The sequence below is a fragment of the Protopterus annectens genome, chromosome 11.part0, assembly GCF_019279795.1.
Source record: "Protopterus annectens isolate FY-2018-M chromosome 11.part0, PAN1.0, whole genome shotgun sequence".
In the NCBI taxonomy this organism is placed as follows: Eukaryota; Metazoa; Chordata; order Ceratodontiformes; family Protopteridae; genus Protopterus; species Protopterus annectens.
The window spans coordinates 6,787,565-6,803,605 of record NC_056745.1 but is presented as its reverse complement, the minus strand read 5'-3'; the positions used below and the strand labels follow the sequence as shown (position 1 = coordinate 6,803,605).

Here is a 16,041-nt window from a genome sequence, read left to right as displayed (position 1 = left end):
GCATCAGGAGTACTTGGTCTAGAGATCTAAACCTCTTCTGCAGCATCAGCAGAAGAGTTTGAAGGGATAGGTATATCTCGCAGAGGACAACGCTGCTCTGGAACAGACTCCTCAGCCACACAAAACAAAGTTCATTCCTCTCCATATTCAAAGACAATTTGGATCTATGGATGGGAAACAGAATCTGTAGTCCAGGACTGCCCTGTGTACTACTAATGGACAGAGGCAGCTCCTGTAAGCTTTATCTCATGCTTGGTCCTCTCAAATTATCCGTGGTGCGATCCTAGTTATTTTCGCTGTGGGGTAATATATAATTATCGACCTTGGGATGGGTAACTCCAATCTGACATCAAATGGGATAGGTTAACTTAAGCACCAAAAGGGAAATTGTTTAGGGTTACAATGAACCACAAGGATAGCTAGCCTAGTACTTACCTATGGATGGGGTCAGCATTTTGATGTGCAGTCCCACATTTGTCAATCTGATGGCTACTGTGCTGCATTTCTTGTACCAGGCAAGGCACAATATGCATCTGTATTGTACTACACTGCACACATCTGCGTACATTCATGCAATCACAATAACCTGCCTTCATTTTGACATCCGTCATGGTAGTTGTGCACCATTCTATTATTGTGTTTGTCCAATTAATGCTGTACTTCTCTTTATTGTTTGGCCCTTTGGTTGTCTGCAGGTACCACTCCATGCCTAATACATTTGATTAGCTATAAAGATTGTTACACAATGATCTCTTTGAAAGCTGCAGTGCTTATCTATCTGTTCCAACCATTTTGTAACAATTATTAGTGTCTAGACATCCATAACTGATAGTTGACAAAAATGGAGATAGGAGAGCTCCAGGGGTGTGTCTGATGCAGCCATAGGACTTTGAAGAAAGCATAAACATTTTGGGAGAGGATTGCAGTGTAGCTCAGTAGGTTAGCAAAGCATATTTTTATGTTAAGTATTGCACAAATTATTGTGTCATTTGTTGAAGTACCTTAATAATAGTCATTGTGATGTACCACCGTATACAATTGACACCTAAACCTTTAAAGGGAAACAACATTCTTTGTTTATAATCATCATGTGTGTAAGAGATCATTCACTGTTTAATATCTGTTTAAGTCTGCAGGAACATGCATCGCTGTCAGAGTCCATGTCACATGACACTACAAAGGGAGCCTTTGAAGTCTGAACATGTACAGAGCCGCATCGATCAGATTTCGATTATACGATACGAGTCAAGTCAGGCTAGAAATGGACTTTTCAACTGTGTGTTGTGTAACAGGACTTTTAGCCAAGAGAATGAACTAAAAGTACATCTGCAAACTCATGAGGTGGATGAATTATGCAAATTCAATGACTATAAAAAGAGTTTAACACTTCCTGGTAAGGAGAGACATACAGAAAAGGACCATACCCACAACCTTGCAAAAAATCTCAGCACGTTTGAAGGAATTATTGAGGAACAGAAAAAGAAAGGTAGTCTGAAAATATGTGAAATAGTCTATTTAAAACTAAACCAGTACAAGTGTGCAACATGTGGCAAAATGTTTGGACTGAAGGCTGAGCCTGCTGTCCATGAGAAGATCCGAACTGGGAAGAAGTCACATATATGTGGAACATGTGTTAAGACTTTCAAATGGAAGAACTTATGTGCAATTCAAAAGAATTCTTTTGTTAAGGATAAACCTTCTAAACGTGCAACATGTAAGAGGGTTTTCAAAAAGAAGTCAAAAGTAGCATCCCATGTGCAAACCCATTCTCAAGAAAAGTCACATCAGTGTGAAAAATGTGGCAAGAGTTTTAAAAGGAAGAGTTCCTTAATGTACCATGCAAAACTGCATGCTGGGGAGAAGCCATACAAGTGTGCTATGTGTGCTAAGAGTTACGTACACAAGTGTTTTCTAGCATTGCATATGCAAACCCACACTGGTCATAGGCCATATAAATGTTCCACTTGTGGCAGGAATTTTATATGTAAGGGCCATCTGGCGTCCCATTTAAAAACCCACACTGCAGAGAGACCTCATAAATGTGTGACATGTAATGAGAGCTTTATATGGAAGTACCAGCTCTCGTATCATGAGCAAATCCACACCGGTGATAGGCCATTTAAATGTTCAACATGTGACAAGAGTTTTAGAACTAAGTGGTACCTCACATACCATGAGAAAACTCACAATGGTCAGGAGCCGCACAAGTGTTCAACATGTGGTAAGGGTTTTGTATGGAAAACTCAGCTTGCAGACCATGAGAAAATCCACAGCGGTGAAAGACCATATAAATGTTCAACGTGTAACAAGGATTTTAGGAAGAAGAGTAATCTCGTATATCATGAGAAATTACACACCGGTGACAAGCCATACAAATGTGCCACGTGTGGCAGGTGTTTCCTGTGGAACAGTCACCTGCGGCATCATGAGAAAATCCACTCTGATACACACAGAAGGAAAAGGAAGAGATCCAGCTTGGAGAAATAAAGATCCTCCGGAAACTAACAAAGATGCTGAATGGACAGAAGAAGTAAAGAAAGAATAAAAAGTTCGAATGTACAGGATATGAAACTGGATGAAACAGCAGCCAGAGAAACTGAAACAAGATTAAGAAAAGCTCCAAACTGGAAAACCCCCTGCCCAGATGCAGTCCTTAACTTCTGGGTAAGAGTATTAACATCTTTACATATTTAGCCCTGAGTAAGAACTGTTTATATGTGCACCCTGGACAGATGCAAGTCTGGTTAACTACAGGAAAAACTGTACTCTTCCTTAAACGTTAACCTGCTATATATCCTAAAAACTATAGACCAATAGTTTGCCTTCCAATGATGTATAAACTATGCACTGCAATTGATGCTGGTAGAGGTTATAGTCATTTAGAAGAAAACTCATTCACGACATTAGAACAACAGGGTAACAAAAGGAAGTCATATACAACAAAAGATCATTTGTTGCTAAATAAAGTCGTAATGCAGAACTGTAAAAAGGTGGAGAATCTATAAGTCTGATAAGGATAGACTACAAATAAACATTTGATAACATCCCATATTCATGGATGAAAGAGTGCTTACAAATGTATAAGATAACACCCTACATTGATCAGTTACATTTCAGTGAACATGAAACAGTAGCAAACCACTTTGCAGCTAAGCCATGATAAAGGACAAATTATTATCCTAGAGATAAAAATTGAAAGGGGGGATATTCCAGGGTGACTATTTGTCACCACGGCTCTTTTGCCTTGCCCTTAACCCATTAAGCTGACTACTTAACGGATTAGATCATAGCTACAGTTTGGCTCTCAGAAAATGACAACGTGTCAGGACGTCTCATTTATTTTTTGTGGACGACTTAAAACTGTTTTAGTTCATCAGATGAGGAACTGAAAGCACAATTGCAAGTGGTCAAAACTTTCTCAGATGATATAAGAATGTCATCTGGGCTTGATAAATTTACAAAAGCAACCTTTAAAGCAGGAAGGTTGCAGCACCAAGAAAATGTCAGTCTGAGACAGGAATGTGATATAAAAGAACTTGAACAAGAGGGAGTGTATAAGTATTTGGGAACTGATGAAGGATCAACAATAAAACATGAAAAAATGAGAATAAAACTGAGTAAGGAATATTTTAGAAGACTAAAATTAAAAGTGAAAACAACATTGACATCTAGGAACAAAATTCAAGCTATAAACCAGTTTTGTTCTTCCTGTTCTAACTTACAGTTTTGTGGTGATTGACTGACCCCAAAAGGTATTGGATCAGTTGGACAGGAAAACAAAAAAATGCTGCATGTAAAAATCCGTGCATACCAAGACTGTATAGACCCCGTTCTGGAGGAGGGATGGGTCGCCTTGAAACTGATTACATGTATAGATCTGCAATAGTGGGACTGCATACATATCTGCTGACCTCACAAGACGCAAACATAGTGAATGTTGAAACATGAAGAGAATAAGTCTAAGATGACTTCATTGCTGAGTTTAGCAGAAGCATATCAGTGTCACGCAGGAATGGAAATCAAACCAGAGGTCGATTAAAAATCAGGCAGCAAATGAATGTGCCAAAAAATAAAAGAAAGAATGTAAGTTGAAGGATCAGATAAACAAAGCAAGAAATGTAGAAAATGCATAAAGATAGCTGTAAGTACAGAAAGCTCCTGGAACAACCTCATGTAGATCAGGATCTAATGGGAGAATGGTTAAAGAGAGGTGAATTTAAAATTTAAAAGAAAAGATGAAAGGTTAATATTGGTAGCCCAGGTCAGGACAGTGTACTATGTACACGTTGGTTTACAAAGTCCATTGAACACATTTGAGACAAATGCAAGTTTTGTAAAACAGAACTGGAAACAGTCGCACATCTTGCTGCTGGGTGTGATACACTAACAGCAGAAGGACTGTATATTGAAAGGCATGATGATGTGGCAAGACTGTTGCACTGAGGATTGTGCCAACATTATGGTATTGAAGTGGCTGAAAAACACTGGAAACATGAGCCACAAAGCATCATAGAACATGATGAACTTTATACTACATGGGATCATCCATTACCAAGAGTTCAAAAGATAGATGCTGGAAAACCAGATATAATGGTCCAAGAAAAGAAGACAAAAGTAGCATTGATCATTGAAATTGCCACACCTAATGACTACAGTGTCTTGTGTACAGACATAAAGTCATAAAATACCAGGATTTGCAGGCAGAAGTGTGGGCAGTGTGGAAGAAGGATACCCAGACATTTCCAATAGTAGTAGGAGCAATGGGTCTTATAGGTTCATAGATGTTTGTGTGGAAGAAGGATACCCAGACATTTCCAATAGTAGTAGGAGCAACGGGTCTTATAGGTTCGTAGATGTTTACTAGGCTAACGAGCACAAGGGCCTTTTTAATTCCAGTCAAGCACCCCAAATCTCTGACAAGCTCTCATACCCTTGATAAGTGTAAGTAGGGGCCAATCATACTTAAATATGTTACCGCTACATGTAACTCCATATGAATTGTCGAAGGAGTCAGTACTGTGCACATTGCGGTTGCTGTAAACAGCACTTGTGATTAACATCAAAGATTGAAGCAAAACTAATTTCATGAACTTTAATCGTACTTTGACTTAGGAATGAGGTTTATTCCTGTCATGGTATTAGAATCCCAAAAGTCTTGGAGAAATTAAAAATCGGCATAAACAGCAGAAAGAGGCAGGCCTGGGTGCATAGCAAGTGCTGAGAACAGCACTCTTGGAAAACATCAAACACTGAGACTGGTGCTTAGGTTCATAGGTTGGTACTAGGCTATCGGCCCTAGGGCCTATACAAGACTAGCCATAATAATTCCCTGGCTATTTCTTCCAACACTATTTACTTCCCTGGACCCCTGTCTAGCAGGGTGACTGACGTGATCCCCGAGGTGAATTTCTTTTCTCCCATATCCCTTATCTAATAAAGTTTAATTATGTCCTGACTTAGGAATGGAATCCATTCCTGTCATGGTAGTGAAAACTCTAAACTTTTAGAGAAATTAAAAGAAAGTGAAAGGAGATATACAATATAACGGAGGATAACATAATGCATTATTGTGCAGCTAAACAAATAACAGAACAGACAAATAAACCTAAATAGAATGCCTCAATGAAAATGTCATTTAGAGGCAACAGCAAACCAGTTCAGAAAGAAGAATAGCTATTAGAGATACGCAGAAAAGTAAGCAAAAACGTTTAGTTGAGTGGACTAAAAGAAAAGAAAGATATAAACACTTAGAAGATGTGTATATATTCTTATAAAAACAAAGCAAAACATTTCTGCATAGGCTGAAAACGTAATGGATACAAGGAGATTAACACAAATGATACAAAACAAAAAATGTAAAGATGAACTGAAAAAAGCTGTGAAGAAGGGCAGTAATGAATGAAAAAAAGAAAATATTAAATTATTGGGAAATATTTTCAAAGGCTATGTTGATCACAAAAAGCAGGCTGGCTGAATAAAATATATAAAAGAAAAAATAATGTCTTCCAGTCTAGAGGACGTGAAGTGGAATGAAGTAACCAGCAGTGAGGCTGAGATAAGTTTAAGTAAGTCTTTCAGTTCACAGCTCCAGGTCCAGATGCTTTAGCCAATATCTGGCTAAAGGTATTAAAATCTTTGCTCCATGACTTAGTCTTAATTAAAAAAACAAATATCCATATGCACACCCTCAAAATGACACCACTCTGGCTAAAAGCTGTAAGCTGTACTCGGTACTTGTAGTTTAAAGTGAAGCTGCAAACACTGCTAAGAATTATCAACAAATAAGTTGTTTTACCACAACATATAATCCATGTACAGAAAATGATACAGGCAGTGTCGACAAACATTTAGATTAAGATTCAGATGCAGTGGTAGAGCTGAAAGGTGAAAGAAAAAAAAGAGAGAGAGAATCATATAGAAAGAAGGATTACCTTCTAATAAAGCTGTAATGGACACCTGTAAACCTCGGCATGGCAAGGTTAGACTGAAAAAATATCAACAGCATTCCATGCTCCTGGAATGTAAAATGCATACAAATGCATTCAATTTGCCACACATTATTAAAATATACTGCTGATATTATGAAAAAGTGATATACAACTCTACAACTGACCCATGAAAAAGGACAAATTACTATCCCAGGAGTAAGAACTGAATGAAGACCCTACAGAGAATTACAGAAGGAGGCATTCCTCTGTATGTTACCAATACTGAGTACACCAAACTTGGAAACTATCAGAGACAGACTCATTACTAATTTCCAAACTTTTAAATATGGTACTGACTTATGAGCATGGCTCATTTCTGCAAAAGCATTAACAGTTTTAAATATTTGGTGTAACTGGAACAAACTGTATAAAACTGCAACATGTGGCAAGATTTTTAAACAAAACATGGCTTGAAAAAAGTAAGAATGGTAATAAACCTTTAGTGAAACACGTGACATGAGTATCATTAGTGAAACACGTGACATGAGTATCATTAGTGAAACACATGACATGAGTATCATTAGTGAAACACATGACATTAGTATCATTAGTGAAACTCATGACATGAGTATCATTAGTGAAACACATGACATTAGTATCATTAGTGAAACACATGACATGAGTATCATTAGTGAAACACATGACATGAGTATCATTAGTGAAACACGTGACATGAGTATCTATTAGTGAAATACGTGATGGGTATCATTAGTGAAACGTGACATGAGTATCATTACTGAAACATGTGACATGAGTATCATTAGTGAAACATGTGAAATGAGTATCATTATTCAACCACGTGACATGAGTATCATTAGTGAAACATGTGACATGAGTAATATTAGTGAAACATGTGAAATGAGTATTATTACTGAACCACGTGACATGAGTATAATTAGTGAAACACGTGACATGAGTATCATTAGTGAAACACATGACATAAGTATCATTAGTGAAACATGGGAAATGAGTATCATTAGTGAATCACGTGACATGAGTATCATTAGTGAATTACGTGACATGAGTATCATTAGTGAAACACATGACATGAGTATCATTAGTGAAACATGGGAAATGAGTATCATTAGTGAATCACGTGACATGAGTATCATTAGTGAATTACGTGACATGAGTATCATTAGTGAAACACATGACATGAGTATCACTAGTGAAACACGTGACATGAGTATCATTAGTGAAACACCTGACATGAGTATCATTAGTGAAACATGTGAAATGAGTATCATTAGTGAAACACGTGACATGAGTATCATTAGTGAAATGTGACATGAGTATCATTAGTGAAACATGTGAAATGAGTATCATTAGTGAACCACGTGACATGAGTATCATTAGTGAAACACGTGACATCACAACTCTCAACTAAGCAGGAACAAATCTCAACAGAATCAGGGACAAATCCAGAAATAATCAGGGATGATCAGGGACACGTTTAAAATATTAGTAATATTAACCTAAAACATTGGCAGAATAATAGAATGTGAACAGATACACATTTTCTGAAGTAAAAGAAGTCTATAGATATAATTATTGTCATTTTTTTATTAAGTGTAACTTACCACATTTCTCCAAAAGTCATCAGTTTTAGGAGGGATTAAGAGAGACATAGCTAAAATCTGAGTCATAATCAGAGATGTCCCTGAAGATCAGGGACAGTTGAGAGGTATGCGTGACATGAGTACTATGTAGAAGGGCAGCTTTGCAATCCATGGAAAAACTCAAATGACAGTTGTAGTCTGAATGGATGAGATGGGAATAGTATGACATAAAAAAGGAGGTGCTACATTCATACTTGGGCATTAGGGTGGTAAATTTAAATGCTGAACACCATCTCTTTAAAACAAGGTAGTGATCGAATGTGTGTTTTTTTAACCTTTTTCTACCGTCTGCCTGCTTTCACCCTCCCAAGTGGTACACTGGTCCATTCATTCCTTGGATTCAGTGAGAGGTGTCCTCAAATATGCCAGTATGACAGGAAAGGAGGCTGTGCAGGGGGACTTCATCTGGGCAGGCCTTGAAAAAGATTGTTCTTGCTTGCATCTTTGCAATGAGAACAGTTTGTAGTTAAGGCCCTAACCTTTATCCTGGTGGTGACGTGTATACCTGCATCTCTGCAGGGACTCCTGATGCTGTCCCCATATTCATGCATGCATGCTTCTTCACGCGCAGGGCAGGAACTACAGTCACTGGCTTAGACAGCCACAGTATATGCCCCGTTCATTTGCCAGCTCCATCTTTCTATGCCCAGAGGCATCTTTCTATTGGTCCAGAGCAGCAGGCTTAACCAGCTGGGAGCCACCCTCCCGGATTGACACTGCTAATCATTCCTATCAGTACCTTCAGTCACCAGGCCTTTTAATCGAACCTGGGTTGTCTGAGCAGTAATGATGGCTTTAGCCCTTCATTCTGTGTTCTGGCTAAGTTTAAATTGAATTATAGTTTTATTGTATCATAAAAATGCAAATAAAAATCTGAACTTACTTTACACTTCTCATTATAAAAATGCTGTAGCCATGGCTTGGAAAAAAGGGTTGCAACCTTAACTTCAGAAAAAAGCCCCTGTTGTGTCAGTTCATTCCAAAAATGGTGCTATTAAAAAAATAATCTCCATGTGATATCTTCCTACAGTTCCAACTTGCTAACAGTAGAACCATTATTACTGTTAACATAGTCTAAAAACCGCATTAGAGTAGCAGAATAGCTTTATAGAAACCTCACTTATTTGTTGAAGGCATTCTACAGAAAATAGTAAAAAAAAAAAAATAGGCTTGTACTTTAAAGGGACAATCCCAGAGTCTAAAATTCTGACCTAAAGAAACTTTATCCTGATACCTCCCAGTTGTCACCACCCACTAACCACATCATCATCAACCCTACTCCTGGTTTAACTTTACTTTATGCAGCCCTGTCTTCATTCCCTCTGTTGAACAGAATTAACAATATTCAGTTCCTATCAAAGCTTTCAGTCCCTAATCACTGGGAAACAATTAGGTTATTACATTTTTATGCCCATTTTTGGTGGGGTTGGTTAGGCAAGACTCTCAGTGTTTACTTTTTAATGGTCTCTTTAAAAAGCTTATCTTAATTGTGCAGCTGTTTATTTTCTTTTATTTATTCTGCACAGCGTAACTGTGATCAGTTTAGTCAAAAGAATGCAGTTTAGCGAATTCATAATTACTTAGCAGTCTTTTGTCATATTCTCCTTACTGTGTAGTAAAGCAGTCTCAGAATTAGTATGGAAAAGTGTCACAGTTTGCTGTATTGTACAGCCCCCATTGTGACAGTAACTTTTGGACTTCACTGTTTAAAATGAATCCATTGCTTGCATCACATGTGTTTTTTTTTTTTTTTTTTAAGCAGGTCAGAAAACCATTACACTTGGCTAGTATTCAGAGATAAAAACAAACAAAAAAAAAATTATGTGAAGTTGTTCAATCTCGCAGTTCATTCATCACTGATGGGTTTGGAGCCGATCCTCAGCTCCGACACGGCCGACTAGCAAGCTCAAAGTTCTCCAGTAGTTCAAGACCCCACCCCTTATCCCATAATGCACTGCTGGAATTACCTCAGATCAAGTTTGCCACGGCACTGATCTCTTGGTTTCCAGCTTGGCTCGAGACGTTATTGCGAGTTTTTCAACTTTCAGCAAGTTCTAATTTTTCATTTGTTATCCTTGTTCTTTTCTTAATAGCAGATACTAGCTAGTAGATAGTAGTTTGTGTTCATACCCCTTCCCTCGGTATTATCCATCTTGCCTTCGGCCTTTTGGCCTTAGGATCCCTTCTTTAGTGAATAGCCAGTGTTCCCTTTTGGGACTATTGTTTTTGGATTTCTTATTAATGTTTATAATTATTTAGTTGTCAGTGCCCCTTTTGGACTGTGTGTGTGTTTGTGTGAGTTACTTAGTTAAAACAGCTGAGTTGTGTAATGTCTGAAAAAAAAGATAAACATCCAAAGTCTGGGTTTAAAAAATGCCCAGACTGCGGACAGAAAATGCCAGTCACAGATGCCCATGTGCAGTGTGTTTACTGCTTGGGTGATGTACATCTGCAAGAGTCTTGCAGTATATGTCACTCCTTTTCCACAAGAGTATTAGCAGAAAGGAAGAGGAAATTGATTGATAGGGGTATCATCAAATACCCCTTTTCTGAGGCATTGTCTGACCAGGATGGAGCCAGTAAATCATCTAAATCTTCTAAATCTTCCACTGGTTCTAGATCCAAAAAAGGAAAAAGGTCAGAGAGTGTGGTGACTTCGGCTCCACTGCCTTTGGAGCCAACAGTCTGCCTTTTTCAGAACTGGGACACTGCTTTGGAACCGGTTGCTGAAAAACCTCCATCCATATTGCTCCATTCGGCGCCATCTATCCACTCTTCCAGGTCCTCTGTCAGCCTGTGATCTGGATATGGACCGGCTGGGTCAGAAACTCTTAAAGGCACCAGGCCTAGTTAAATTGTTGTCGGCTCAGACACAACCGTTGGAGCCGAAGACCACTACATTTGAATTGTGTGCTCCTCCTCAGAGCCATATCAGACCTTCAGAGCTGGAGGAGGCTGACCTGATGATTGTGGATCCCTTGGAGCTGACACCTGCTCCAGTGTTGTCGGCTCCATCTGCTCAGATGTTCTCGGCACCGACCGGGGACTCTAGGAGCCGACACTCTCCGGTCGAGTCCGAGGAGGATAGTTGCACTGACTTGTCGGTGCCGACTCTTCCTCTCGGGGCCTCGGCTGAGCTTGGCTCCTACCTCGGGCTTGGAGCCCACGGCTTCGGTGCGGGAGGAGATCTCGGCTCCGTAGGAGACATCGACTCCTTCTCATCGGAGCTGAGGTGCATTCGATGCCATGAGGTGATTGCTGTCTCCCAAGACTTCCTCATCTCAAGGTCTGGCCTCTTCTTCCCCTAAAGTGCCTGTGTCAGTTTCTGTTTCCTCCGGTCATCCCAAGCGAAAAGACCCAGAGCCTCAGGTAGCCCCACCGGGCGATCCCTGCTCTTCTGAGAGCTGTCCAGAAGATCCCCCTGAAGAGGTTCTCAGGAACAGATTATGCAAGAGGAGGCATTTGGACTCCCCCCAGGAGTCTATCACATCGGACACCAACCTGGATGAATCAGAAGTGTCCCCCAGTTCCACCTCTGAGAACATCTCCTTTGCGGAGATTCTTGAAATTCTTAGGCAGAGGGGTGATTGGCAGTCCAAGAGCTCTGCTGAGGATGAGTCGGTTCTCCTGAAGGCATTCGGGTCTCTACCTTCCACCTCTTTGGTATCTCCGCCCTACAATGAGCTTATGAATCTGGTCTCTTGTAGGGCGTGAGAGTCTCCAGAATCTATGGAACCTGTTCCTAGGAGACCTAATAAGTTTATTTCAGCCCCTGTGGATAAGTCCTTTTTGACCAAGAGAGTCCCTGTTGATGCCATGGTGGTGGCGGCAGCCACCAAAAAGGAAATGTCTGAGACTTCCTCATCTATCCATCCTCCTAACAGAGAATCTAGGATCATGGATAGATATGGGAAATGCATGTTCAGTTCAGCGACTTTCTCACTCAGATCACTGAACTACTTGACACATTTTACCAGACTGTAGAGAGATTTCCTTAAGGAGTTGGGAGATACTCTTCAGGGTGCTGTAGCTTTGAGTGTATCCGATAAGATTGCCACTCAGCTCTCTACCCTCAATTCGATAGTCAACTCATCCATGCGTCTTGTATCATACGCAGCTGATGGTTCGAGTAGAGCCGCAGGTACAGGAATCTCTCTTCGTAGGCATGCCTGGATGTGAGTCTGTTCCTTCGTGGAACCCTTCAAGTCTTCTTTTACTAATACCCCATTTGACGGCTCATCATTGTTTGGGCCAAAGGTGAAGGAGACTTTGACCAGGTGTGAGCAAGGAAAGACTCTGTCTGCCGTCGGAGTCTGTTTTTCCACCCCCACTTGACCCTTTCCCCAAAGGTCAGAGGGGAGGAAAGATGTGGTTCCGGAAAGCCCAAGGAGCCTTTCAAGACACAAGTGGAGAGCCCCCCTCCAGTGGCAAAGGAGGCGGTTTCAATGGAAGACGCCGCCCTCATGGCAGAGGGGGTCCGCAACACCAGGGTGACAGAGATCACTTCTCTGGTCAATCCTCTCAGCGCTCCTGAAGGGAGGCCCGGCTGTCCTACTCTGGAGGCAGTCAGGGGTTGCTTATTATTGTACCCCAAAGCCTGGCTAAATATAACAAAGGGCAGTTGGGTACAAAGTATCACTTCCTCATACCGTTCTCCACCCATCCTCTTCCCATCAAAAAAATCTTGGACGTTCCACCCAGTCACATGGGGCAAGCAGCAATAGAGGTATGCCGATTGCTAGAAAAAAAGAGTCATTCAGCCAGTCCCAGCAGACCAGACAGGATTCAGAACTTACTCAAGGTTCTTTTTGGTTCCAAAGAAAACAGGGGACTGGAGACCCATTTTGGATCTCAGCAGACTCAACCAATTTGTGAAAAAAGAGAAGGTCCGAATGGTCACGCTGCTGTCCATACTCCCGTTCTTAGGGAAGGACAATTGGATGTGCTCGATCGAGCTCAAGGATGCATACTACCACATAAAGATGGTCAGACCATCCAGAGATCACCTGCGTTTCTGGCTGGGAGCCAAGCCAATCATTATCATTTCTGAGCTCTGCCCTTTGGTTTCACTACAGTCCCCAGAGTGTTCACCAAGTGCATGGCAGTAGTCACGGCTCACCTGAGGTGTCTAGGATTCCAGGTGTTTCCGTATCTAGATGATTGGCTCCTTACCTCCACCACCAGGCATCAACTTCTTCAAGCAAGAGAGGCTACTCTGACACTCTGCGATCAGCTAGGCATTACAGTCAACTTCGAAAAGTCTGCCTTGTCGCCATTGCAGCATACCGTTTTTATAGGGACAGAACTAGACACATCAACCACCACTCTCCTCCTTCCGCCAGAAAGAATTTCTATTCTTCGCCAACACATCATGGCTCTGATATCAAAGAACAGAGCACCAGCAGCAGAGGTATTAAAAGTTCTAGGATTGATGGCGGCAGCTATTTTAGCAATCCTGTTAGCAAGGATGCATATGGGAATCCTTCAATGGCTTCTATTCACACAGTGGTCTTACCAAGAACTTCCAATGAGCCACATGATCCTGATAACAAATTCCTGCAAGAAGGATCTTCAGTGGTGGTTGACATCTCTTCCTGTCACAATAGGACGTCCTTTCATGCTCCCCCCCCTCCAGTTGCCACTGTGACCACGGATGCTTCTCTGATAGGGTGGAGGGGGGCTTTTTCAGGGAAAGACTGCCCAAGGCACATGGACAGGTCAAGAATCACATTTGCATATCAATGTCCTGGAGATGAGAGCAGTACTTCTAGCATTGCAATACTTTCAGGACTCTCTTCCTCTAGGGCAATTGCAATACAGATGGACAACATGTCAGTGGTCTGGTATCTGAACAAACAAGGTGGGACCAGGTGTTATCCCCTTTGTCGAGAAGCCCTCAGAGTATGGCAGTGGGCACTGTCATCTCAGCGCTTTCTGTTGGCAATGCATATCCCGGGCAAATCCAACGTCATAGAGGACAGACTGAGCAGAGCAATCTTATTGCCCCACGGATGGTCCCTCAAACAAGAGATTGTGGACAGGATCTTCCGCAAATGGGGCCAGCCTTTCTGCGACCTGTTCGCCAGTCACATCAACAACAAATACCAAAGCTATTTTGCCCTGATTCCCACGCCAGGTCACTCCCTGAGGGATGCTCTTGTCCACAATTGGCCCCCGGGACTCCTCTACGCTTTTTCACCAATTCCGCTGATACCCAAATTCTTACAGAAAGCAAAGTCACTGGGATGGATGATCATCCTTATAGCCACTCATTGGCCTCAGCAGATTTGGTTCCCATTTCTTTACCATCATATTCTGGAAGATCCATGGATCCTGGACCCAATTCTGGACTTGTTGACACATCCATCAGGGGATCTTCACCCATCATTACAGACACTGAAACTAACCGCTTGGCTGCTCCAATTCCCCACATAGCCAGGCTCTATAATCTTTCCCATGACACCAGTCAGATTTTGTTGGCTTCCCATAAACCTTCCACCAGAAAATTGTATTGTAAGTGGAAGAGATTTTCCATTTGGGCTTCTTCCCACAACATTGACCCTTAACAAGTGCCATTGTCTTCTATCTTACAATTCTTGACAGAAATCTTCAACAAGGGAGCAGCGGTGGCTACAGTGCGAGTGCAATTAGCTGCTATATCTAATTTCCATTAAGGGATTGATGTTTTGAATATTATGGCTCACCAATTGTCTAAGGCTTTTCTAAAAGGTTCCTTTCACATGAGGCCTCCAGTGAAGACACCTTACTCCCCTGGAATTTGAATTTAATGTTATCTCATATCATTCTTCCCCCTTTTGAGCCTGCATCATCTTGTGAACTAAAATTTCGGTCGTGGAAAACTGTCTTCTTAATAGCCATCACTTCAGCCCGCAGAGTGTCAGAACTCCAAGCCTTATCCATCAAGCCCCCTTACATGGTCTTCCATACTGACAGAGTATCTCTCAGGACTAATCCATCTTTTCTGCCCAAAGTATGTTCTGAGGTTAACATTAATCAAGTCACTGAATTGCCTGTTTTCTCTGAGGTTAACATTAATCAAGTCATTGAATTACCTGTTTTCTCTGAGGTGAACATTAATCAAGTCATTGAGTTGCCCGTTTTCTCTGAGGTTAACATTAATCAAGTCATTGAGTTGCCCGTTTTCTCTGAGGTTAACATCAATCAAGTCTTTGAGTTGCCCGTTTTCTCTGAGGTTAACATCAATCAAGTCATTGAGTTGCCCGTTTTCTCTGAGGTTAACATTAATCAAGTCACTGAGTTGCCCATTTTCTCTGAGGTTAACATTAATCAAGTCATTGAGTTGCCCATTTTCTCTGAGGTTAACATTAATCAAGTCATTGAGTTGCCCGTTTTCTCTGAGGTTAACATTAATCAAGTCATTGAGTTGCCCCTTTTCTCTGAGGTTAACATTAATCAAGTCATTGAGTTGCCCGTTTTCTCTGAGGTTAACATTAATCAAGTCATTGAGTTGCCCCTTTTCTCTGAGGTTAACATTAATCAAGTCATTGAGTTGCCCGTATTCTCTGAGGTTAACATTAATCAAGTCATTGAGTTGCCCCTTTTCTCTGAGGTTAACTTTAATCAAGTCATTGAGTTGCCCATTTTCTCTGAGGTTAAAATTAATCAAGTCATTGAGTTGCCCGTTTTCTCTGAGGTTAACATTAATCAAGTCATTGAGTTGCCCGTTTTCTCTGAGGTTAACATTAATCAAGTCATTGAGTTGCCCGTTTTCTCTGAGGTTAACATTAATCAAGTCATTGAGTTGCCCGTTTTCTCTGAGGTTAACATTGATCAAGACATTGAGTTACCCGTTTTCTCTGAGGTTAAAATTAATCAAGTCATTGAGTTGTCTGTTTTCTCTGAGGTTAACATTGATCAAGACATTGAGTTACCCGTTTTCTCTGAGGTTAACA

The 16,041-nt window shown here is 40.9% G+C and overlaps 1 protein-coding gene across 1 annotated transcript in view; it reads left to right on the top strand.

Annotated features, from left to right (window-relative positions):
- Positions 1–3,111, top strand: part of LOC122815110 (gastrula zinc finger protein XlCGF57.1-like) — a 91,873-nt gene extending 88,762 nt beyond the window's left edge. Inside the window, exon 4 of the mRNA XM_044087353.1 lies at positions 1,130–3,111. Coding sequence (XP_043943288.1) covers positions 1,130–2,487 — 1,358 coding nt within the window. The 3' untranslated portion in view covers positions 2,488–3,111. The remainder of the gene's footprint in view (positions 1–1,129) is intronic.
- The last annotated feature ends 12,930 nt before the right edge of the window (positions 3,112–16,041 follow it).